At 33.5% G+C, this 27,052-nt stretch overlaps 1 protein-coding gene and 1 pseudogene across 1 annotated transcript; one reads left to right on the top strand and one right to left on the bottom strand.

Annotated features, from left to right (window-relative positions):
- Positions 1-354: 354 nt before the first annotated feature.
- LOC141674820 (importin subunit beta-1-like) lies at positions 355-24,244 on the top strand (annotated as a pseudogene).
- Positions 24,245-24,438: 194 nt separating this feature from the next.
- On the bottom strand, positions 24,439-25,884 carry LOC141674819 (receptor-like protein 7). The gene is made up of 2 exons (XM_074481522.1): positions 25,428-25,884; positions 24,439-25,160 (listed from the first exon to the last, which is right to left on the bottom strand). Exons 1-2 carry the CDS (start codon positions 25,882-25,884, stop codon positions 24,439-24,441), a joined length of 1,179 nt encoding a protein of 392 aa, XP_074337623.1.
- Between the last annotated feature and the right edge of the window lie 1,168 nt (positions 25,885-27,052).

Genomic DNA, 27,052 nt, shown 5'->3' with positions numbered 1-27,052 from the left:
GAAGAACAAGACAAGCAGAGTGATATGTTGATCTGTTGATAGTCCTGACCAGCAGAGTGATCTATTGATAGTCCCTTATTTGATGTTTAAAATTAAACATGTAGGTAGACATCTCTCTAATGCACTTCAGACGCTGCTTAGTGTGAGGCGTCCCCTCAGGATCAAGATATTTGGTCAAGTTCAAATTTTTATGTTTACGTGACATAGTTAGCTTGTCTCTTACTTATATTTTGAAAGTTGTTCATTATTGTTTTTCTTGTCCCACAATCATGTTGTTGCATAATAAAACTTTATGATCATGTTAATTGAAGTGTGGCCAGTTTATGTTATGATAAGAATAAGTTAATGCTATCCATGCATCTATCCATTTCTGGCATGTTTATGGAAAAACTAACAGTTGCACTATTGATATCACATAACGGGTTTGTGGATATGTTTTTATGGTTTGCACTACATGATGTTTTGGAATTTAAAATTTCAGGGGTTATGGTGGTTTTGGAGCTCTTGGTAACTCTGTTTATACAAGAGAACTGATTCCTAGATTAGTGGAAGGCCCTTGGGACAAACCTATATGTCATGTTTCTACCAGTGGAACACATACCGCTGCGATCACTGAATCAGGTAGGTACTTTGTCATGCCTAGATGTACAAACTCATTTATTTAAATATGATTAAATTATTTTGATTCTGATTTATACCACCAATTATTTGAGCTTATGAAATGTATAACTTTTAAATGTGCTGTTTGCTTTAATCGTTTTAATTTTAACCTCTCATGGGTTAAGTGAAGAATTTAACTTTTATAGTTTCATGAGGAAAGCCATCTATAAGAAAGAAGCGGACCTTAATTTTTTTTTTTTTGTAAATGAGGCGAGATCTAATTGCTGCATTAGGAGTTGTTATTGCTGGGGTGGGAGCAAAAAATGATATGATATCATTTAAGCAAGCATTTGTGTGCTGACAAACATATATATTGTTGTATATCTATAGCATGCCAAGTACAAGAGTATTTCCGGTACATTATTTGTACTTGGTAGTTAAGTTTAAGGTTTCATGTAGTGTGTATACACTGGTTAATCACTTTCTTAAGGTATATGGGTTTCAATTTGTGGCAAGCCATAGCTAACCTGCAGTTCTGCACTATAGAAAAATCAATTTGTAAGGTTAAACGCTTATCTAAAAATCCAATCGTATGTTTATAAAAAGCTGAGATGGTAATTTTAAGTGGGTAATTTTCCAAGCTTAGTAATTTTTAGCATATAGTAATTTTAAGCCGGTAATTTTAAGTGGATTCAGTAATTTTTTGCTGAATCCAATCAATTCAGCAAGTGATCTGTTGATAGTCCTGACCAGCAGAGTTGCTACCATCCACATGTACAGAAAAAATCAGGTGTCAAGTTCTATTTTTCTTAAAACTTACAGATTTTAAATCTCTCTCAAATTACTCTTTCTTATTTAAAAAAAATCTAGTGTACATCCCTTTATGATATCTAACAGTATCTAGTGTACATTTAGGTCAATCACATCCAAAAGTTTGGCAGAAGGATAAATAATTTTCTATGTAATTATGTTGTATGTGATTATGTTTTAATTATGTAATTATGTTGTCGATTTATTTTGAAGATTGTTTTCTCCAGATTGGAAAATTGCCTATCACATGCTGTAATGATATTGCAAGGACAACATAGCTCTTGCGGAAGACGAGAAGAGAAGCTGATAAGGCCAAGTTAGCTCTGAGTAGCCAACATCAAATCCTTGTAGACTCTATATTTTCTTTAATTTGTAGTAGAAATCTTAGACTCATGAAGGCAGTGATATCAATATGCTTTTAGCTTTTGTATAACTATGTTGCTGTGATTTTCGATCATGGATTAACTTTAGAACTTTTGTTTACATTTGTAAAGTTAATTTTATTTGATTACTTGTTATATTTTGTGTAAGACAACGCTTTAAACAACCAAGCTTCATTAAAATATCATGTCTTTAATACTAAAACAATGTTTTCGAACAAAAAACTTTGGTGCAAAATTAACTCTCACAACACTAGTAAACCATTGTCTATAAAATATTAAGATATTACATCAAAGGTATTCATGCAATATGTTTGGACAAATAAACAGTTGTATGTATCAGATCATGCCATACATTAAAATCCAAAACTGTTGTGTGTAGAAATTTATCTATTTGGATACACAACAACGTTTATACAATAATAAGTGTTGTAGGATTGGTTTTAATGTTATACCCTACACAACGGTTTTCTGAGTTTGTGAGAACCCTTGAGTAATGTCGCTTGTTACGACGAAAACAAGCAAAAAACGTTATCTTTTCTCGATGTAATACAACGGGTTTAATCCATAATCATTGTCTGTATAATCTCAGACAACGTTTTTCAGCCGTTGTCTGATCCAACTAACAGACGGCGGCTCAATAGTCAACGGAAAAATAGGATATCAGACAACGGACATAAACCGTTGTTGAAGCTTGTTTTCCTTGTAGTGTATTAAGGCCACATTGAGAGTTCTCAAGCAAGAGATTTCACTCAGCAACCACACTAGTAAGTGCAGTACTTTAGTTACTATATTTGTACTCTTTTAAAAATGGGCAATTTATCCGATAAATTGCTATTCAGATAGATGTTGATATGCTGATGTGAAATTGCGGGAAAATGTTTTTTAATCAAATGATTAAAATCGGAGAAATTCATAGTTTGATTCAACGACAAATAGTTGGACGAAGAAAAGAAAAGAATTTGAGAAAAAAGAATTCGGTTGAGAGTTAGAGGGAAACTAAAGTGAGAATATGAAGCTAATAGGCTGAAAACTATGTTCTTTTATAAGATAATAGACCCTGTACAATGCAATTTTATTTACACTCTCTCGAAATATTTTTTAGCTCTACCTACTGATTAATTATTCTCACTAGAAAAACCATATGTATAACATAAAAAATAATAACAAATGTCGGTTTAATTAAACATATGAACATGGTAATGATTTACTAAAAAAGTACACAACATTGCAACTACTGATTGAAGAAAAGAAAAACAAAGAAAGCATTGTAACAAATTATATTACAGTGAGCTAGAAATTGTGTAACTCTCCCCAGTAAAACTCTCCGACCACCACTGCGACAAATTTATGGGATTCCTTAGTCTTTGCCTTGTTCAAATTTGTCACAAGATAAGAAGTTGGAATCAGATGATATGGTTCTGTAGCTAGTGAACGTGATGCAACATTACTCATCACAGAGACTTGTGTTCCCATATTTCCAACTGTAAAAGCACCTATACTCACCATTTTCTTTCTTTGCTCGAAGTAAGCAACATACTGTGAACAAATTGGATCCTTTGGATTCATAAACAGGTACGGAGTCCACCCCGAGAGCTTGATAAATGGGTTATCGACTTGCGATGCCTGGTGGCCTGATTACATCCCCAATAAGTCGAGCCCCGAACTTTAATATCTTGTTCTTGATTAGTAGCTCCAGAGGTATTGATAGTGAACTGAATGGCGGATTGAAAAGGTATGTTTCGATGAGAAATCCCATTTTTACCATGTTTTGTCCAACTAATAGTGCAATAAGTGAGCCCAAAGAATGTCCTGCTAGCCATACATTTACAGCACCAACTTGATCAACTAGTATTTTCACAACTCTTAAGGCCTTTGCAACTCGGGAACTATTTTGAAGTTTATGCTGAGAAAATACGTAGTGCAAATCCAGTTTAATATCTTGTTTTATTGTGCTCCATTTGATTACTGTACCTCGAAATGCAAGCACTCCGCTTCAACAAATGAGAGTTTTTGGTGTATTTGCATGATGATGTGTTCAGTGGGGATTTAAACTTGTAGATAGCTCCGAATATCGAGGAATCGGAGTCATCTATGAGCACTTGGGGCTGTGATTGGAAATTGAAAGAACTCCACCATGGAGGTGCTAGAGCATGATGGCCTTTTCGATTGTGTTGACGATCTTCTTCCAGAACGTAGACGCCTTGAACTAAGCTTGCAGCAATGGATCTTCTGTGCTGTGTGTTATCCCTTCAAATTTGTACATGCAACCTTTTGTTAGTACATGTAATGTAAGTTACAAATTAATCAGATGTGAACATTCTATAACTAAAACACAGTGCAAGAATGATGGAAGCTCCAAGGAAACACAAGCAACGATTGCTTCAGTGTGGTGAACATTACATCTATGGTACCTGCTTCGCTAAATAACTTATTCTTTCTGTCATCTCTTGGGCTCAGAGGGTGTGGTTTAGAGCAAGTCCAACAATGTCCTACTAGATGCCTTATAAATATAATAAAATATAATGTCCTAGTGATTTAAGACATGAATTTTGCATAATAACTCGAACAATATGTCTTATATTGGTGCCATATTATTAGTATAATATTATATTTGAATTATAATTGGAGGGAAAGAAAAGATGAGAGAGAAGAGATGTGTAAAAAAAGAGGGAAAGAAATTTTTTATTGATATAAATTAAATAGGTAAAAATGAGGCATTTTATTCATGTCCTAGTGTTTTAAGGCACCACTTGGACATTGTTGGAGCAGTAATTTAAACAAAATGCCTTAAATTCTAGTTTAGGAAAAGAATTTAGGGCACTCTTGTACTTGCTCTTATATGGTGAAATTCCGGTTGGCATCTTCCTGCTGCCAAACATACTAATTCTTGATGTTGGGAGAAACCGAAAACGCAGCGGTCATATGCCTGAAATTTTTTATATCAGTTTAAAGCCATTCTCTACAGCATTCCACTCGAATGCATCACGCTGGAGAAAGATTTTCATCCGAAATTTCCCGTCATTGTAGTTTTCAGCACCTTGAAGCAGTGGTGGATAATTATTTGAATACCTATTTGGTTGAGCCATGGACCGCTAGCAAAATATACACTAAAAAGAGAATTAAATGAACCTGCTCTGATACCAATTGAAATTCAAAGGCTCGATAGATATGTATTATATACTAACTTTCAAAACAAATGGGATAATCTCTTATGCAAATGGGACAGTCCATTTACAAATGAGACATGGTATGGAAAAGTCTCTTTTAACCGCAGAATATAAATAACAGAAATGAAAATGCAGTATGCTGAAAACTAAATAAGTAAAAACATCAAAAGTTTTCACTGGGTTCAGCCCCTACATAGTCTATGGTCTACATCCAAGTCCCTATGCCAACTAGCATAGAAAATGTATTATATCAACTTTTATATTTTCCTTGATTACAAATATAGCACTTGAAACAAACCCTTTCCCAAGCTAAAATTGCTACCTAGCCAACTGTTATTCCCTAGCCCTCTAGCTACCTTGCTATACTTTGGAATCAAACTTTGCACAACCCGACACAAAGTCGATATGAATACACGAGTATAAGTATAAACAAATTGATTACAACTCAAACTATATCTTGTTCAACTGGATTTGTATCTCGGGTATAAAGAACAAGAAGGTGTTTTCAGATTAGCAGAAATTGACGTGAAAGCATTAGTTGAAATCTAAAAATGTGAGTTGCATTTATAAGCAAAGTTTTAACAGATTTATTTTCAAACAAAGGATAAGATAGATAAGATTTGAAAACAAGTTTGTTTGAAAATATATGAATCAATTTTGAAAGCTAATCTGTTAGTTTGTTTGAAATAGATAAACCAAGTAAAAGATAAGTTTTGAATAATTCAAACTTGGTTTATAAGATAGGGTTTGTTTGAAAAGATATATATCCAGTCAACACGAGATTTACATAAAACCCTAATCCTTATCTGCTAGACTTACAAAACACTCAGATCGATTTGTTGAATTATCTTGTTGCATCAATCCATTCTGTTATGAAACATCATCAGAAAATATGAGGCTAACAAAAAAGATGTTGGTTGGAGCTTATCAAGGATTATGAGTGCACAATCAACTATCACCCAATAAAAGCGAATGTCGTAGTTGATGATTTGAGTAGAAAGGAAATAATTAAGATCTTAATATTTTTAGAAGGTTGATTCACGATTTTGAGAAGATAAAGATAGAAGTCAAGATGCCAATTCAAGTCAACAAGCAAGTATTCGAGATTCATGTACAACCAGAGCTACTTGATAAAATACAAAGATATCAAGACATGATGATGGAAGAAAGAAGATCAGAAATGACCGGTGAGGAGCTTCGAAGTTCAAAAGATGAAAAAGGAATCAAGAGGTCTGCTTCACGGATTTAGATTCCCAATTTTAAATAATTAAAGCACGTGATCATTAATGAAAGACATAATTCACGCTATTCGATTCACCCCAAAAGGAGCAAGATATATCAAGATATAAAGCAAATTACTGACGGCAAAATTTGAAAAGAGAGATTGGATAGTTGGTCAGTAAATATTTAACCTGCCAACATGTGAAAGACGAACACCAATGACCAAGCGGATTACTACAACCTTTAGAAATTCCCGGGTAGAAATGGGAACACGTTACCATGGATTTTATGGTAGGGCTACCACGAACCATATCAAATCATGACGCCAATTGGGTCATAGTGGACCGTCTCACCAATTCAGCTCATTTTCTGCCAATTAGTGAGAGATATACCGTGGAGAAATTGGTGACCCTGTACCTAAAGAAAATAGTGACTCATCATCGAGTGTGCATATCGATTGTGTCAGATAGAGATACAAGACTCACATCAAAGTTTTGGAAAAAAAATTCAACAATGCCTCTTGCACGAGAATCAACATGAGTACCGCTTATCACCTACAGAAGGATGGATAAACTGAAAGGATAATTCAAACCCTCAAAGATATGTTGATAGCATGCACTTTGGATTTTAAAGGAAGATGGGATGATCATCCACCTCTAGTCGATTTCTCCTATAATAATAGTTATCACGCTAGCATTTGTATGGCTCCCAACAAAGAACTATATAGACGAAAATGTCGATCACCTGTGTGTTGGGATGAAATTGGCGAAAGTAAAATGCTAAGTCCCGAATTGATTCAATAAACTAAATAAGCCATTGAAAGTATACGAAGAAGATTACTGGTTGCCCAAGATTGTCAAAAAAAGTATGTGGATCAAGGAACAAAAGACTGGACATTCAAATTCGGGAAGAAAGTTTTATTAAAGATCTCACCTTGGAAGGGATGATAAGATTTGGAAGAAAAGTTAAGTTAAGCCCACATTTCATTGGACCTTTCGAAATCTTAAAGAAATCTGTAGTTCTTTCTTATCAACTTATGTTACCTCCAGATATTCAACATATACATGACGTGTTCCATATATCAGTCTTGAAGAAATACCATCCAGATAAAAAGCATATTCTTGAATATTAGCCAACTGAGATTAGATCTAATCTGACATATAAAGAACAACTTGTGGAAATTATGGATCGCAAAGTACAAGCGTGAAGGAACAAAGAAGTTGTTTTAGTAAAGGTGATCTGGAAGAACCACGATATCGAGGAAGCTACATGGGAGTTAAAAAATGAAATGCGAAATAAGTACCCCTCACTGTTCAACGACGAGCATTGATTCTGAGGACGAAATCTTTTTAAGGGGAGGAGACTGTAACGACCATGCTTTAGGTGAGTAAGTAATTATCACTATTTATTTAAATTTTATTTTGATCGTATAGCCTATGTATTGATCTAGAAAAGAATATTAATTTAGGGTCGGGAGTGTCGTTTCTAATTAAAAATATATTATTGCTATTATATTGAATTATTTTTGAATTTTTGTGCCAATAAATTATTCGGTAAAAACCGAGTTATTCTTGTAAATAACTTAATTATTAGAAATTATATTTGGTAGTTCGGAAAATGAAAATGTGAAATCTATAAAATTTAATTTAAGTTAAAAAGGTGTAGAATATACTATTTAAGAAGAAAGTATTTATGATTAAATAAATATGTAATTTTATGAATAATAAAGAAGTAAGATATTTATGGTGTAGATATTTTTATATTATGAGATATTTTGGTTGAATTATTCTAGTAGAATCTAAATTTGATTAAATTAATAATAATCTAACTTGACCACTACTCAAATTATCCCTAAAACTTAAAACTCACATAAGAGAGACAAGAATGGGAGAGATTAGAGGGAAACATTTTGGGAAGTAAAGAGGAAGAAAAGTTTAGGAAAATCTTGCAAAATTAAAGGAAAGAAGGAATTATTATAAGATCCCAATCACATCTTCACTAGCTAAGGTAAATTTCTTTAATTAATGTCCTTTTTAGTAGCTATTTATTTTGGGAGAATATATAGGAATTCATTTGAATGATCATTAATCTCAAATTAAATGGGAAGATTTGTTTGAATGAGAAAAATATTGTGCATATTAATTTTGGTGTTAAATTCATCAAGGAAATTAGGGTTATTAGCATAGCTTCCAAGTTGGGCTTTTAACACGAAAAATAAGCTATGTTTAATCGAGTTTGGGGTTAGAACATTTGGGGGTTTGGTATTGTTTGTGAACTGGAATTTTAGGGGGCTCGGTCAGGGCTATGGTGTCTCGACGGTGGTGGCAGGCGGTGGGTGATCGGAAAAAGGGAAGGAAATAGGGGAATTGGTGGTGTGTGTTCTGTTGTGTGTGTTTTGGTGATTAATCGGAGATATAGAGTGATAGAGCGAGAGAGTGAGATCGAGGGAGAGACTAAGATAGATGGGAGGATGATGTATGTGGTGTGCGGTTGTGTGTGTGAGACGAAGCCACCACCACCACCATTCTGATGGTGGCGAGGGCAAGAACGGATGCCGGGAGGAGAGGGGGAGATTGAGAGAGGATGAGAGATTGGGAGAGAGAGATTGAGAGATGAGTGGAGAGCGTGCGTGTGTGTCTGTATTATTCCTGCGATGGACCCACCATGCTTTGCGGTGGTGGAGATGGTATGGCAGTGTGGTAGCCGAGAGAGAGGAGGTAGAGAGAGAGGCGGAGGAAGAGAGAGAGGAGGACAGTGGTGACGGTGATGGTGAGTCGCCGCCGGTGACTTTTTCGGCCGGTGACCACCATGGTCGAGAAATTATGATGATGTCGGGATGATGCAGTAGAAGAAAATTTGAAGATATTAAAATTATATAAAATTATAAATGGTTTTTGATAATAATAAAGGAGGATAATAAAAAGGGTGATGTGTGATAGTGGAATATCTTGTCATAAATAATTTTCAAATCACTTGGTTATTTATAAAAGATAAAATAATACAAGAATTTGGAGATTATAATTGGGAATAAGTTGAGATGGTAAATGAGGAATAAAATAATAATTATCGAAGTGGATTATTTGGAGCATAAAGTAAATAATAAATTATAATGAAGAGAAATGATAATTAGATGGAGTGCAAGAATAAAATTCAAGTATGGTAATGATTATAGTTAGTGGAAGCATGTGACATCGTTTACTTAAGCCTTTGCGGATATTTAAAATCACCTTGAGCGAGATCTAAATAAATATCGGATTTAAAGTATTAAATTATTATTAATAAGATTATTTTGTAATAATATGTTTTAAAGTGACAGAGTCCCAATATTATTTTTTATTTTAGCGAAGAATAGTATTTTATTTTATTTAATGGAAAATGGAACCTTAAATTATTTTGAAATTTTTCTGAGATTTGATTCAGGAGTAAAAGGCTTCTGGAATTATGTTAGCGCTTAATTCGGGAAATCGAGGCAAGTTATTGCTTTTCCCCTACTCTTATCAAGAAAATCGTTTCACTGGATTAATGTGATTATTTTTTGGAGTATAATTATTTCGTCGAGATAATTATATGGAATTACATTCCTGAATGACTGTTTGAGAATAAAGACAATTTTATTTCATATTATATGTTATCCGGAGCGATCATATTTTTGTATCTTAGTCTATCCCATTATTCCGGAAGACTATACTTTTTATTCAGTAAGGTTTGATCAATTGTCTGGGTCAACCACATTCAATCCTCTTCGAATAATTCCTATCTTTCGGGATTATCCACCTTTTTTGAACTCGAGAACTGGCCCATTGTTCAGGTCAGCAAAATATAATATACAGATTAATATTAGGTTAAAACATTCATCTAGATTTAATGGTGTTATTATCTTGGACAAACTTTAGTCGTGAATTTTGGTTGTCGGTCTTGTTTCTTTCGATATTCCATTGCTTCGGGGTAACCATTGCTTCGGTCATTCCAGGCATGAACTGCAGGAGAACGATACTTTCAACATGGTATTTGATTGCATGATGGGGTATCGGGGTGGACGACCGGTATTCTTAAACTTTTGTCTTGATTGGTCTGAAGTGTTATTGATTGATTGTCTCATTGAGATGAGTGTGATTTATTGTCCAGTCGAATATTTTACTTTGAATTGTGATATCTGGATTTGTGATTTATCTTGTTTTATCATTCATTCTATTTTTTGTCGATATATGATCCATGTGGTTAAGTAGATAACTTGTTGAACATTTGAATGCTCACTCTTGCTATCATCATATATTTTTAAAAGTTAAGACTGAAAGTGGTGAGCTTTCTAAGCGGCAGAAGAAGGGGAAGGGGAAACTCCAGAGCACGTGTGATGATAGTTAGATTCTCCTTATCAGACATACTTCCTGAAGCTACTTTACTATCTCATGTTTAGTATTATGTATAAGTAAAATAAAAGTGATGTTGTTTAAGGTTCGGAGAGATGTAAGTGACGATGTACGGATCTTTGGATCTGTGGGGGAGTTGTAGTATTTATATATGGACTTCCGTATTTTGCTTAAGTTGTATTAATAATATAGGTCTTTGATGCACTGAACGAAGTGATGACCCGGATTCACGGAAGGGCAGATTCAGGGGCGTTACGGAGGTGGTATCAGAGCAATAGTTATATTCTTAGAATGTGATCCCCTAAGAATATAATTCGACAGAGTAATATAAATATCTATATATGTAATTTTTGCAGATGTCAGACCATAGCACGGACCGATATAGCTCCTCCGTTTATTACCCTAGAGAGTAGGTAGAATTTGGACTTGACTCTAATAGTGATCCCTCTAAGGAGATTATAATTATAGATAGCGACTCTGAGGATTCATCAATTCAAATGTTGCCACTTTCTCCACCCGAGATCATTGACTTAGAGCCTTCACTTATGGTTGCACCTGTAGGAGCCGCCATCCCTGTGGTTCCTGTTCCAGCCGACTCCGAGAGTTCAATTTATGCTTCTTTAACCGAGGTGACTCCGTAGTGTCCCTACATGTATCTATTACTACTACTATGACTCTATCAGCTACTTACTCCTATACTGACCCGAGAGAGGGAGAGGATATTATTGAACCTGATCAGCTACTCAAACATTTGTACCCTATTTCTGATGACTTATATCCGGTCCAGATGCGAACTGCTGACAGATACCATTTTGATATCCAAGCCCAGTTAAATTTGAGTCTGTTGATAAGAGCCAGCTTTCCCCGGTTCATACCGAGATATCGATTAGCACTACCACTATTGGTATATATGTCTTGTTAGCACTGATTCAGCCTATCTCTATTGCTCCAGTTCTAGTTTATGTACAGGAACTCGTTGAGCCAACCCTTCCACGGTCTCTAACAATTATCAACCAGGCTCATGTTTGTAATTTTGCACCACCAATAATAAGGAAAATTTTAAGATAATTCGAGCAAAATTGAGCTCTAATATAATATGATACATATAAATATATATTAAATTCCTTATAAAACTCAATTGTATAAAATTTCCTTAAATTTACGAATGATTTAATCACCCAAATAAATAAATAAATACTTAACTAAAATAAATTACAAATAGATAAATCAAATTCGGATTTTTCAAAATAAAATACAAAAGAAGATTTAGGAATTAAAAGGTATTTAGTGAATTAATTAAAATATTTAATCAAATAAACTGGAATTTAGAATCAATTTTTGGAATGAAATTATATATTTAATATATTTTGAAAATGAAAAATTCACAGAAATAAAAGTCTAAAATTTCGTTTGTGCAAAACCGATCGAGAAAAATCTTTGTGGTCTACAATCTAACCTTAGAACCTCTACAATCTCGTATAATCATAATAGTTAAAAACAATTAATAAGAACTTGGATTTTGAAAAAGAAACCAGGATTTTATAACTTGACTACGAAATACCATGGTGCTTATGAGTTGGCCCTGCCTCCTAAAACAAAATTCACAATACCTTTTGTTTTTCGTTACTCAAATAATATCATCATGATGATAAACATGTGCTTGCATTAGATACCCTCAAATTTCAGAAGATTTAACGTATCATGAAATTCCAATTAAAGTATTAGAGAGTAAAGAGTTTACACCTTAAAATAGAATTATTTCATATTTGAAGGTCATGTTGAAAGATCGACCTATAGGTAAGAATCCAAAGATGAAAACAAGAAAAAGTTAATGCAACTACTATTAAATTTCAAAGATGCAATTTTTTAAGCATAGAAGGATGTAATACCTCAAGTTAGTTTGGCTTTTATATATAATAGTAATAGTGAATACTATTATATTAAATATAGTAATTAAATTATTTAGGGTTGTGAAAATATGTTAGGTATTAAATTAATTTAACATTGCAAATTATCATTTTAGTAATAATACTAATAAAGGGATATATATTTATGTAATATCGTTTATTGTTATTTTGTTAATAATTTTAGCTATATTTAGGTATTTTTAAGTTCTAATTATTGTTATATGATGGGTTTTTTAAAAAAAAGGTTAGGGGAGTATTGGTTAGTTAAGATATGGTCACCAAACTTTAGGGATTTATTTCCCAAAAATAGAGCGAGAGCGATGTATATAAATATAGTAGTGGAGTGAACAGGAAGGAAGAGAATAACAAGGAGTCAATCAAATTCGGATTAAGTTATAATTTGTATTTTAGTTTGGTTCAAAATTTTGGAGAAAAAGAAAGAAGTACAACTTAATTATAAGTACGATTGAAGGTCTAAGATTGAGGAGGGTCAAGCAAGTCCGGATTTTATCTTCTATGATCCTGTTTTGTTGAAGTCTTTTATTGTTTCTATAACAGTACCTTTGTTGTTTCTTATTGTTATCAATATTGGTGTCATACCTTACGGTTGCCTGATTTCATGTTACATTTCATTTTATGGTGTGAATTTAATCTCTTTATTGGATACCTAAAACAATAAATGATGATATATGCCTTGTTTCTTAATAATTAAGACGTGTTCATCTTGCTTTTTCCCGTAATTGATTTGTAAGGTGATAGAGTAGTAGTCTTGTTCGAGAGATAATAAAAATCTCAATTTTAAACGATGGCTCTTGGTAATCATAAGGGGTGTGACTTATTTTGATCTTAAACTGCTTATGATGGACTATTGTGCACCATGTCACAAAAACAATGGCTAGAGTTGATGACTCAATTAATGGAGGATTAAAAAAATCTCTTATACTACCTATGACTCTATTTTGTTCCTTTTAATTCTTGTTTCTTTTCATATACTTAAAAAAGAAGTTATCATGTACCTCATATTTTGCTCAGACTTGCTAAGAATGTTAGATGCTCACTCTTGCATATTTGTTAAATTATTTTCAGAATTTGGTTCTGCTTTACCAACTAAATCAACTGATAAAGGGAAGTAAAGGGTTTACAGAGTTTTCATCATTTGCGCTTATTTTGTTGCCAATGAAGCTAGGACATGGAGCTTTATTTTTCTATAAAATAATATAGCTTTCTGACTTTAGCCAGGTGTGTGCTTTTGTGTTGCCTTTTCAATCAATCTTATGTATTTATAGGTGTAGTAAGCAATCTTTGAAAAGGTCGAAATAATGTAAATTATTTGTTAGTTGCTGCTACGTATAGGCTTGAGTCCTTTTTGAAAAGTGAAAAATGAAATTGTTAAATTAATTTATTTTTAAATTTGTATAAAATTTTTGGATGGTTTTGGGCTGTTACATAATTTTTTTGATTGTTGTGGGTTGTTTAATGAGATGTAAATAGTAAGGGATTACATATAGTGTTGCTCACGATGCGAGCATAATATATGAACATGATGTAAAACTCCTCACAACCCAACCCAACCAAGTAGCTTGATTATATATACCTTAAAAATGAAAGAATAACAAAACATGTGTATATGCTTATGGCGATCCATGAACACTCTCAGAATATTGAGAATTTGAGATTGTTTCATCTGAAGCTAAGATCTCGCTAAGCTCACAAGATCATTATCGTAATACCCTTTTTTATAAACCGTGTGAACGAATGAAAGATGGTCACCGTCTTCAGGGTGCACCCTAAGAGAGATGGCCGTTGAGCATTTAATTTTAATTGTTGAGGATATAACATAAGAGAGATAGCTCACTCATGTTTTGGGGTGTATACTAAGATTCATGAGGCCTTACAACTTTGGTCTTACCTTCTAGTTGTATCTTATTGTACGGTTCGCTAGTGTCTGAAGTGCCTCTCCCTAAAATTTCTTTGGAAATTTGTGGGCACCTGAAGTGGATTAGGGTACCTCACTTCTCCAATATCTTCTTTTCTTCTGAAATTTTAAAAATAATATACAAACCCTCTTGTAGTCATTGCAGTTTACCTCATAATCATTATTGTACTGAAGTCGTGCACAGTGGAAAATGTGTGTTATAAAAGGCGAGGAAATGGTTTCCAATCAAGAAATTCTTCAAGCAGTTTGCGGAACTCGCATGATCATGAGTATATCTTTATTGGAAATTTTTGAATAAATATTTGTACAAAGGCGCGCTCTAAGAGGGAAATGCACCTCAAAACATTAATAATGTGTAGGATGTGCTCTTCCTGATTGAAATATAACACCCGTTACTGTTGATATTTTTCAGATAATATTTTCTTTCTATAAGAGACGCAATTAGTATGGAACTTTAAGTATTACCTCGAGAAAGCGTCCTAGATCTACGGACATGTCCAATCAGCTAACTCTCCTGAAAACTGTTGAAAGTCATCTAGGCATCAGATCTCGTGGTCAAGGTGCGTCCCAAAAGTTTGTGGGATGTCCTCCATGTAGAATCTTCTTCACAGTCTTCTTCACGCGTAAGTCTAAAAAACAAATAACTGAGTTCACAACAAAAATAGTTGATTGTAACCTTGAGGGATCGACATAAGAACGATGACTAGATGTCTTTTATACTGTCTTCTTCTAAGAGAGTTCTCCTCCTGATCATCCTTTGAGTTTCCCCTACTAAGTCTTCTCGAGTGAATAAAATTCTCATATCTTCCGAACCAAATCTAATTTTCTAAACTTGTAAACCAAATAAGATTATCATCTTCTAAATTGAATTGGATAGTTCAATCTTCGAAGTTGAATAGGCTTATTTAATCTTTTAAACCAAATAGGTTTCTCAAATCTTCTAATCCAAATAGGTTTCTTCACTCCTCTAAACCATAAAGGTTTATTTTTAATAAAAATTTGTTGTTAGTTTTTTCGTATATATATGGACCGTTCGATTGGATTCTTATTACCAGATCTCCTCATAATTAAGGGAATTCAATAAGCTTTATTTAGGCTGTAAAATCATACAACTCTGACTTATGGAAATTGAGAATGAGCTAAAACAATATAAATAACTTGTCTATCGAATAAATCCGAATTTGCATCCATCTCAGCTCCTTCTTGGCTACAGTTGCAACCTTAACCCTTGTTTGATCCTCATGGTTGGAAATCGCCATATGTGGATCTCAATCGTGCCTGCAGCTACATCCTTCGAATCTTGATCGACCCCCTAGATGAAAATCATCTTTCATAGATCTCCGTCATTGCCACCATTATACAACCTTAGTCATCGCCATCCTTCAGGTCTTATCTTTTTTTCTCCAAAGAGCGTCCATCACTATAACATATCTCTTCTTCCCACAATAATGATCTTGATCAGGATAACTTATTCTAGCGTAAATTTATTGACGAGAAAATTCAGTTACAACAAAGTATAAGATTCGTCGTTGAAATCAAGATCTACGATGGCGGTTCTTCTTCAAAAAGACCATATGAGAGTTGTGGTTGTAATGAATACATGGGTGAGATTTTATGGATTTTCGGTGGTTACATATAAGGCTTCACTTCCAACCCAATTCAATTTCCGTACATTCTCTAATTTGTAATGAATCAAGGTTTCTTAAGGAACAAGAAACCTAATGCACATAAATTTCTCATCCCGAGTCCTAGTTGAATACGCACCAGAAATCTTCTCCTATAAATGTCAGGAATGTTCAATTATGAGGCCCAACCGCAAAGGCCCAGTGATCGTATAATCGTAGGACTTCACCAATCATGCATCTCCGTCACCAATAATAACACTCTTCTTCCGGTTATTTCCTTTGACTACAAACGACATATAGCCACCCGTTTACTCCAAGTGCCGGACGCATATATTTCCCTTATATTATAAGTCTCTGTCAAATAACACGTCAGGTGATCCCATTTTTTTGGGTGCAAAATGAAGGAATACTCCAAATTTCTCTAACGAGTACATCCATTTTTATCAAGAACTGAGCTCTTAAATCCCATACCAAAATTAGCCCCACGTTCTCAATTAGGACACCCATTTACTATATCAGGGGGACTCCAAGATCAAGCCTATTCCTAATAGCCTTCACGCTTACAGAAATCTCTCGCGCACCCTACAAAATGAAGAAATTCTTTAAAAAGTACTTACAAAAAAAATTAGTAAATATCTCGTGTCATCTTTTTAAAATCATGAGGCATCCTATGTTTTTCTTGTTATGTGGCTTCCATATTTTCCTTTCCTACGAAAAGCCTTTTGCCTTGCTGTTGCCTTACCTTGAGCTAAGATAAGCTTGCACTTTATTCTTTTCCTTCAACTAGACATACTTTAAATTTTCCTAAGTTAGGGGTCCATAGCCCAAGGTGCAACTTAAAACTCAATTATTCATGATTTATTCAATTACCCTTCTTGACCGAAAAATGGAAATTACCAAATTTAGGCTATAATTGTGTAAATAAAGTTATAGTTTTAAATATGACATTAATATCTTCATTTTTTCATATCAAAGTAAATTTTTTAAAATAAATAAATATTGTTATAACTAATTTTAAAACAAATATTATTATTTTTAAAAATCCCTACTTACATCTAAATAATATATGAATATCTTCAATTTTTTTAAATTATTTTTTGTTTCAAAAGAAAATATGAAACAAACAAAGTTGTCGTATTTATGAATATTTTCAGCAACGGAAATCAATATAACAATAAAAATTAAAATTTAGTTGTTATATTAAATTTTGAAAGTCTGTTAAACGTATTCGAGTAAATGAAAACAATTAGAATTTAGAGACCAAGGACAGTGCATGAAAAACTAAATTATAACGAACAATTTTATTTAATACAAATTGAAAATGTGGTATGGAATAAATTAAAAAATATATGCACAAGTCTTGAATAATAATGAATTTTAATTTTAGTTACCATTACAAATATTAACCTCACAAATTAAAATTATTTTACAGTAAATTAAAAAAATACAACAATGATTTTAATATGTGAAAATATAATAATTTAGTATTAAAAAAAATTAAATAGAGTGTATAAATAATAATTTAAATAAATGATCAACCAATATTGCTAAGGTATACATAAGTTTAAGATCTCTAATTTTTTTTTTGTCAAGAATGAAAAATTTCATTGATAAGATTTGGCAAAACAAAAGAGTATATCTTTCAATCACAAAGTTCATCATCTAACCCAAAGGCACGCAAGTTGCCTCCGGACGTTTACACAATAAAACCTTAATGTATGAAATAGATAACCCACAAAAAAGGTCTCGTTAAAAACTCGCAAGAGTAAAACCCTATGGGAAAAAACTCAGGGAGGAAAAAGAGTGCCCTCCATTATAGACAAAAATAATAATAACTAATGTCTTCCAATAATTGTAAAAATCTCTCGTATTATCAATCTGAAACTAGACTGTTTTGTGCTTCAAGGCCTGCCGTTAGATTATTGTGATATGAAGTCCGTAGAAAGAACAAAGTAAAACTTCTTCTAATTATCCTGAAAATAAGAACAAAAAACAAGGAAAATAAATTAAATGTAAAAATAAATGTATATATAATACGACATTAGAATAAAATAAAATCTAACCAAACGAAATTGGTTAGACACAAAATTCCCATAAAATGAAACAATCAGTCATTAAAGCCTTATAAAACCAAAAAATGGTCAAAAGCCATCAAATATGACACTCCCGTATTGGAACAAAATAGTCATCTCACATGACACATCATTTTTATTAAGATCTCTAAAATTGAAATTGAGTGTGCAACGAACAATTTAACCTAGATAGACTTATTTATTCATTATGCCTTAATGGGCCAAGCATATCACAAATAGCCCACCATACAACAAAACCTAATTTTTATTAGTATATTTACCTAATTTTAAAATAAGCCCAACAACATTTTAATTTTGGCCCAATATCTAATGGCAACCAGCAAAACAAAACCCTAAATTATATCTATAAATAAAGATGATTAAAGACTTCATTCCACCCACCCCAGCCGTAAACTAATTAAAAAAGCAAAAAAGCAAAACTAATCCTCCGATGAATGGCTTGGGCTTTCTTAGAGCAAAACTATGACATATTCCAGGTTTGTTTATATCTCACATGTTGATGAAAGTGTCTTATCAACTATGAATTATAATAAATTATTGTAATTCTTTAAAAGTTGTTCATTCATTTCTGTTCAATCAACACTAGTTTTAATTTTAGAATAGAAGTGGTGGGGTGTATGTTTTACGAGCTTGATACAGAAGTTAGGTAATAATAATAAGAAGGGGGAAATACACTCCAATAAACTAATCCTACACTTTTAGTCTATTGTGCTGATTTTAATTTTTTTTCCAATTTTTTTATACCAAATTTCTTACACATGTTATCGAATTTTGCCAATAGACAAGGAAGAAAGTGCTCCAGAACATGCTCCATAAATTTACAATGCAGGCCTCACCGGTGTTCTCTATTCTGCAGGTAATGTACTTACAAATTTATATTTTTACAAAATACTCCATTCATATTTTCATTCACTATTCATTTATATGGTATATTTTGTCTTCACTTGTATATTAAAATGCACACATGGAGAGGTGAATAGATGTTATTTCTGACTATTTGTTGAACTGTCAAACTGTCGAGAATACTTGTTATGGTCTATTAACTATTTGTTATTATATGCTTTCCGTGAGTTGAGAATCGTTATGAAACCCACAATATAAATATTAACAAATAAGCAAAACAGAGAAATTTAGGTAGGATTTTGCTAAGAGAATATATAATAATTACTGAATTGATAGGATTACAAGATTCGAAAATTTATCACTCATAGTAACTTGCTCGTAAACGTGTTTCCTTAATCAAATGCTCTCTACAGACTATACTATTCAAGCACAAACTTTGGTGAAATGAAACTAATTCCCTAAATCCTTATTTTCCAAACTTAGTACTCAGTAGTAATAATATTGCACCTTTGAAAAATACAAGTTACATGAAATGTACTATTAAACTTATGAACCCAAATACAATTGCATGTGTATACTACTAGAATTTAACATGAAATGATATTCATCGAATGCGCTCTAAAATGAGTACACACTAGTATATATAGAATATATGAACTATTAAATAGTGAATAACCCCAACGGTCCTGAATTGAATCAACGTGTGAAAGTAGGCACTTTGGTTTATTTAAAATTAAGGATAAATAGGAAGTATAATACGGATATGTTGCATGTAACCTGCGCTATAATATTGTATGCATACATGTGAATACAATAGTCCTCATAAATGAAGTCCTAAATGATCTCCTTGAAATAGCAGATAATCTTTATCTTGCTATTTTTTGGGCACAAAACGTGTGAGATCATTGTCAATCATCACCAAGAGCTTGAGGTTAGTATAAAACAAGCCAATAAATAGGAATCCTTTGATCTCGTATCAGCTTGCTATTAGTGTGATCATTAGAACTAAAGGAATATCATATTAAATGTCAGTACAAACATTGTCATCAATAAATATTTTGCAAGTTCATTTTAATGCTACCAACGTATCAAATATTTGTTAAAACATCTAAAATAGTGAAATATTTCATTATAATGAGAGTTCTGTAATGTGTGAAATCTATTTGTAGTTGATCCTCTATCTGAAACAAACACAGACATTTAATTAATCCTCCTCCTAGTTTCACACAAGATTGACATGTGGCTCATGTGTAAAAAATATTTGTCCTTTTATATTTTCCACTACATCTTCTCCCGTGTAATGTACCCCATTATAGAATGATCTATTTCTCACCCCTTTCCCCAAAAAAAATAAAATCATGAACCTCCGAGTTTCCAAAATAGGCTTTGAACCTTGTTGGAATTAAATTCGTATTAATGTACACTTGTGTTAAAGTAAATTCAGTAAAAAGAAATTAGATTAAAAAAGTCTAAGAGTAGTCGAGATGTTAAAGTGATTTCTTCTTTTATGTTTTCCACTAGTCCTTCTCGCGTGTAATGTACCCCGTTATACAGGGATCTCTTTCTCACGCCCCTCGCAAACCAAAAAAAATCACGAACCACCTAGTTTCTGGTAGGGAGAAGTTGTAGGATATAGTTTTGTTTGTTCCTAGTTTTAAAGCAACGTTATGTAATCGGCTTTTGTTTATCTTACAAAACAAGTCGGAGTAAAGTATCAATATATTATGTAGCACCGCTAACTAGAATGACCATCAGCTTGACCAAAAATGGGATCTAGAATAAGCAAATATGCAATCTCGAGCCATGATATAAATTCAATTTATTCAAAATATTAGGTCACATTTGGCTTCACTCTATTCTAAGAAACTATTTATTATTTTACGTACGTGATAGTTTATGTAGCTTGTATTCGTAATTTATGTACTCTATTTTAGTTACTTTTGGACGATACTATAGTAATTTGTAATTTAGACATTGATTTTTTTAGTGATATGCGTAAGATGTTGTACTTATTTTCCTTGATTCTTTAGAGAGGATGTGTAGTTTTATGTTTACTCGAAGAAAGCACCTTCCTAACCATGATTTTTTTTTCTTTGTTTGCTATCTTCACGTGGTCCAGTGGTCCAGTATGTTGTTGGCATATGTGATCTACTAATTCTTTTAACTTAGTACTAAACAAGCAAATCGACAAAATTTACTATAAATTTATTTACATAATTAAATTAAAGTGATAATCAGTTAGAATTAGAAGTATACGACAAAATATGCTAAGCAATCATTGTTAGGACAAAGTACCATTAAATATGGGAGTTAATATGTGCACACCCTTGATGTATACTCTTACAAATTAATCCAAGCTCTTTATGTTTGATAAGAATAATTTGGTCTTAATCCCAATGAAAGGGTGTGCACTAATAAATGGAGGTGTGCACGTACGTATAAACTTCTCCAAATATTAACAGGTACATAAAACCGTATTTAAACATTTTCTTGTAACTAATGAGTAGGAAAAATTAATCTAATAAAAACATATGTGCATGCACATATCTTGGATATTGAATGCTTACAGTGTTACACATAACTGCTAAGCTATAATAGTAGTGTACTAAACAGATGTTAATGTATGAGCGGGAAAAGCATCTCTCATATTTTTGTAATGAGACGTATGGAAATACAAAGTTGATGTCATAATTTAGGATACTAGATTCAATGTGGAAGGGGTTAAAAAAATTTGGTTTGCTGATAGGTTTCTTCTTCTTGTGCAGTGTCTGAGAATGAGACGCCGTCTCATGGATCAAAAAGGAGAAAAATTGTAAGACCCTCCTCCTCCATCTGCACTTGGCAAAGGGACATTTCCAATGACCGCTAGCAAGAAACATCTTTCTTCCCCCACGTTGGAGTCGACAACCCAACAGTATTTCTCTGCTTTAGCCAACAAACATCTGCTGAACCTCCATGACGATTCTGATATGTCGGATGCTGACACAGTGAAGTCCTGAAAAGCTGCTGTGGAGGTAACCAAGGCTGTCAGTTCATATGTACATCTAAGGCGTTCCAAATAATCAGGCAACAAATAATTGGAACACCCAATTTTATGTTGTTTTGCAGGCGTTAGCTTGGGCTCGGAGTCTCCAGGAAATGTGTGTACAGGATGCTGCCCAAATATCGAAGTTGACTCAAGAACTGGAGGAAGCACAAAGCGAGGTTAACTTGGAAAAGATAAATCAGGAGATGGCCGAGAGATTAGTTAAACAATCCAAACAAGAGTACATTGCAGAGTTGAAATCTACTGGTGAAAAAACTTGCTTAAAAAGGAAAACTGAAGAGACAAATAGGTTTAACGATGCTCTTTCAAATGCAGAGGTTGATGGCTACAATAAGTGTGTGAAGAAGGCCAAAGAGAAGGGCTCGAGATATAAGAAGCTTTTGCTGGATCCTACCAATGACCCCCTTAAACAATCAGCAAGAGAATTCACTAGTACCACTGAAAAGCTTAATAATTTGGATGATGTTCCTGAATCTACTGCCACTGTCCCAACTTGTAATGCCATATCTCCTGCTTAATTTTTCAGTTGTTTTTTAACCTCTAGGCATCTTTTCACATGCCATTCTTGTCCTGCCTACTTTATTTTGGTTTTTTCCACAGTGTATGCCACAAATTATATATATTACTAATACATGAAGGTTTACTAGCTGTATATGCAACAAAATTTGTATTACGAGATGCATTAAATAATTATATATATTTCTAATATATTTATATTTTATATATGTTTTTGTTAAGTTTGTGAAGTTGTTATCTCAGGATGTCAATTATTGTAGTGTTTTGTAAAAAAGGAAAGTCAAAATTGATGTGAAAGACAGAAAATATTTCATCTGTCATCTACATTATTAAATGAGCAAACACAAGCAGAATACTGGAACCAGTTACTCAGACTCTAAAAATAACAGTGTAGTAAGATAGGCACCAGTACAGAAGATAGGCACCAGTACAGGGCACACACTAACTTCAGAATGAGATGGAGCGGAATTTCATCATGAAGGTGGTTTGTGAGACAGCCATGGCAGAAGATACTCTAATTAGGCAGGCTGCTCTTGAGTGTCTTGTTTCAATAGCATCAATGTACTATGATTTGCTTGAACCGTATATGCAGACAATTTTTCTGCTCACTCTAATGCAGTTAAAGGAGATGAAGAAGGTGTTGCCCTGCAAGCAATTGAGTTTTGGAGCTCTATCCGTGATGAAGAGATCGAACTTCAAGATTATGAGGTCCCTGATTCTGGTGATTCTGATGTGCCTCACTCCCGCTTCATAGAGAAGGCTTTTACATCTCTAGTTCCAGTGTTGCTAGAAACTTTACTTGAGGATGAGGACCAGGACCTCTTGTAATGCCCTTTGTCGAATCCAACATATTGAAATCTGATTGGCGGTCTCCTGAAGCGGCTACATATGCCTTTGGCTCAATCCTGGAAGGCCCAAGCAATGATAAACTCCCAAGCATTGATAAACTCTCCCCCATGGTCAATACAGGATTGATTTTTTACTTCATCATGCTATGAAAGATGGAATTAGTAACGTGAAAGACACAACTGCATGGATTCTTAGTCGTATCTTTGAGGTTGCACTCTCCTGCTACAGGATTTTCTGTGATAACTCAGGCAAACCTCCCGCAAGTTGTTGAGGTATTGTTAAGGAGCTTAAGGGATGCTCCTCACACAGCAACTTTCGAACATTATAAAATGTCTAGTTGAAACTGTTGATAGAACTGATGGAGGTGACTCTAAACTTAGGTCTTCTGCGTATGAGACCTTGAATGAAATGGTTAGATGTTCAAATCTTGAAGAATCTTTTCAAATCATTGCACAACTTCTGCCTGCTATTATGTCTAAGTTGGTAAAGACGGCTGAGCTCCAAATTGAATCATCAGATGATAGGGAAAAGCAAGGAGATTTGCAGGCTTCTCTCTGTGGTATACTTCAAGTAATTATCCAGAAGCTTGGTGGCATTGAGGAGAAAAAACCTGTAATACTGCAGGCTGCTGACCAGATTATGATGTTCATTATGGTGTTTGGTTGCCGTAGCTCTGTAGTACACAATGGTTTTTGACATTTAGGGTTTTTGCATTTCGGATTGGGGATGAAATAACCAGGCTATGTTTATTCAAATGTGTCAAATTACATTATGGTTATTCAAATTTGCAGTTTGGTCTTTACGGATTTAATAGCCATTTAAGGGCTTCACACAAGTTGCGTACTTCTGTAAACAACGAGTACACAATTTGCATTTTTTAAGCTATAGGTACACACTTTGCATTTTACTCTTCTTTTATTTGGTAAACCTGCACACAATTCTGATTTCATTTCAAAATTTCAATTTTTGCAGAAACTCTCAGCTACAAAGGATGCTAACAATTTTGTAAAGATAACTGTTTCATCTTCATTTCAAGTAGAGTTCTTTACAGGATGCTCATCCGTTAGCTCTACATTCATTTGGTCTTTTTCTTCAACTTCAACAAGAACCAAATAATTATATACTCTGAGCACCTTGTTGCTAGCTTCCTCCCATATATAATTCCAATTATTAGCCTACTTCCAAATCCAATTGACACAATAATCACAGTCAAGAATGAATCAGAATCATCGTTTTTTTCAGAGCTTAATGGTGGTGAAGGTGTTGGCTGTTCTCCACACGATAGAGGTGATCCACATAATGCCATGTTTCCTTTGTACGAGTCGTTCTGAAATAAATTAAACTGTTTTCCTTGTGGTATGGGTCCAGTAAGATGGTTAAAAGACACGTCAAATATTGCAAGGAATCCTAGACCTGCTAACTGTTGAGGGATTTTACCTGTGAGATTGTTTTGGGAAATGTCAAATGACTCTAGAGCAGTGAGGTTTCCTATGACTGTTGGGATAGAACCACTGAGAATATTGTTTGAAAGATTGAGGGAGTGAAGATTCTTAAAGCTTTCTATGGAGTTTGGAATTTTTCCAGTGAATTTGTTGCTGGAGAGATCAACAAATGTAATCAGGCTAGAGACCTTCTCATACGATAACGTGGTACCTTTGTTTGTGATTGTAATATCGTAGTCTTGAGAGAGTATCCAACCCCCAATTGATGGCAGGATTATGGTATTCATATATTCCAGCTTGTCTACCTTAAATTTCATGGCATCACAATTCTTGAAGTGTTCAAGTGGCAAATCTCCTGCAAAAGAATTGTTATAGAGGTCGATGATTCGCAACTTTGGAAACTCTGAATTGGTGGTATAACTCTCTATTGTACCATGGAACAAGTTGGATCGCAATATTAGGACCTGCACTTCTGGAAGAGTTCCAAGCCACAAAGGAAATGAGTCATTTTTTTGATTGTCTCCCAGATTAAGAACTTCAAGCACGGTGCAGTTTGCTAATGATCTTGGTAGTTATCCCTGGAATTGATTTTCTCTTAAATCCACTTTCTTCAGTCTTGAACTCATTTCAGGTATGCTCCCTTTAAAGTTGTTCCTTTTCAGATCAAGTATCATCAAGTCATTGCTGAAGTTTCCTAGACATGAAGGAATCTTGCCAACCAAATTGTTGTCACTCAGTTCTAACACAATGAGAGATTTCACATTGCAGATCAAATGCGAGATTTCCCCTGTCATTCTATTTCCTGATGCAAAATAAGCTAGAGTTGATGCCGGGGGAACTGTGAGTGAACCTTCCATCATGTTATTCCAAAGGGCTAATAAACGTAAACGAGTCCATGGCAGAACAACTGGATTATGCTCAAATCCTGTTAGTTGGTTCCCTCCAAGCCATACTGAATCCATACTTTCTTTACTTTTGTTCCAAATCCATTCTGGTATGAGGCCTTCAATTCGATTATCATCACGGAACAGATCCTCTAGCTCATCTTGAAACTGAAGGAAATGTGGAAACTTCGTCATTTTGTACTTGAATTGTGGATGAGTAATATTGGTATAATTAATATAAAATATATTTATATAATTTATTTTAAATTTCTTTTTATTAAATTTTGAACATTAAAATTTTAATAAAAAGAAAGAAATAATTAAAATAAATTATGAAAGTATAATTTTAAAAAGAACATTAAAACATTTGTAAAATCTCAATCTTGTAACGTATGCTACTCAACAAAGAGAGTAACTGCAGAATATGAAATGGGTTACAAAAAGTCCAATAATGTACTAGTAAATATTTTATAATATAATAAAATATATTGTTACAATAATTTATGATAATTTTATTATATATAAACTTCAATAATATGACTTGTATTTGTGTATTATTATTAAAATAATAATATATTTAAATTATAATGAGAAGTGAAATTAAGAGATGAATATTCCGGGAGAACATTCGTTTTATATATGCTTCAAATTTTTTAATTTAGGATAAATTTGTAGGATACTATTGAACTCGCACTCGATGCTATTAGGATCAGTGCAGTGATCCGAGGGATAATTAGATAATTGAGCTCTCTGCCTTGTCCTGGGTTACGAGTTCGTAACGAAGTAGGAGAAAAAAAGAACTTCAGACATATGTAGATTGCACGTGCTGCACAGAATTCAAAGTTTATGGGTAAAACGCGTCCTTCAGGGCTCCAGGACATAGAGCGTCCTTTGTGGATTTGCCCCGGGTCACCCGAGAATTTTGAAGGTTTCGAGGAATAATTAATCTCATACTGATATAAATAAACGGTTTTTCTAGTGTGTGCCCAAGAGCACATGTTAAGAATCCGTGCTTGATAAGTTGTCAAAATTTTATTGGTGGAGATTTTTGTGCATGCACGGGGTCCATCATTATTAATAAGCTCCCCACCAATAAAATTTTGACAACTCATCAAATACGAATTCTTAGCATGTGCCCTTGGGCACACACTAGAAAATTCGATAAATAAATTATAAACTATTGAGTAAGAAAGAAAGACAGATTTCAAAAGTATTATAACTTCTTCTTTGATTGTTCCACTATAAATGACTAGGCAAAATTTCTATTTATAGTAGAACTTTATCAACTATACTAAAAAAACTTAATAGGTAAATTTTCTTAGTCAGGTTAACAAAATCTTGATTTTCGTGACAAACTTCCAAT

This window comes from Apium graveolens, chromosome 7 (genome assembly GCF_009905375.1).
Source record: "Apium graveolens cultivar Ventura chromosome 7, ASM990537v1, whole genome shotgun sequence".
Taxonomy (NCBI): Eukaryota; Viridiplantae; Streptophyta; class Magnoliopsida; order Apiales; family Apiaceae; genus Apium; species Apium graveolens.
Note: the sequence above shows the minus strand (reverse complement) of the source record. Positions and strands in the feature narration are given on the sequence as shown.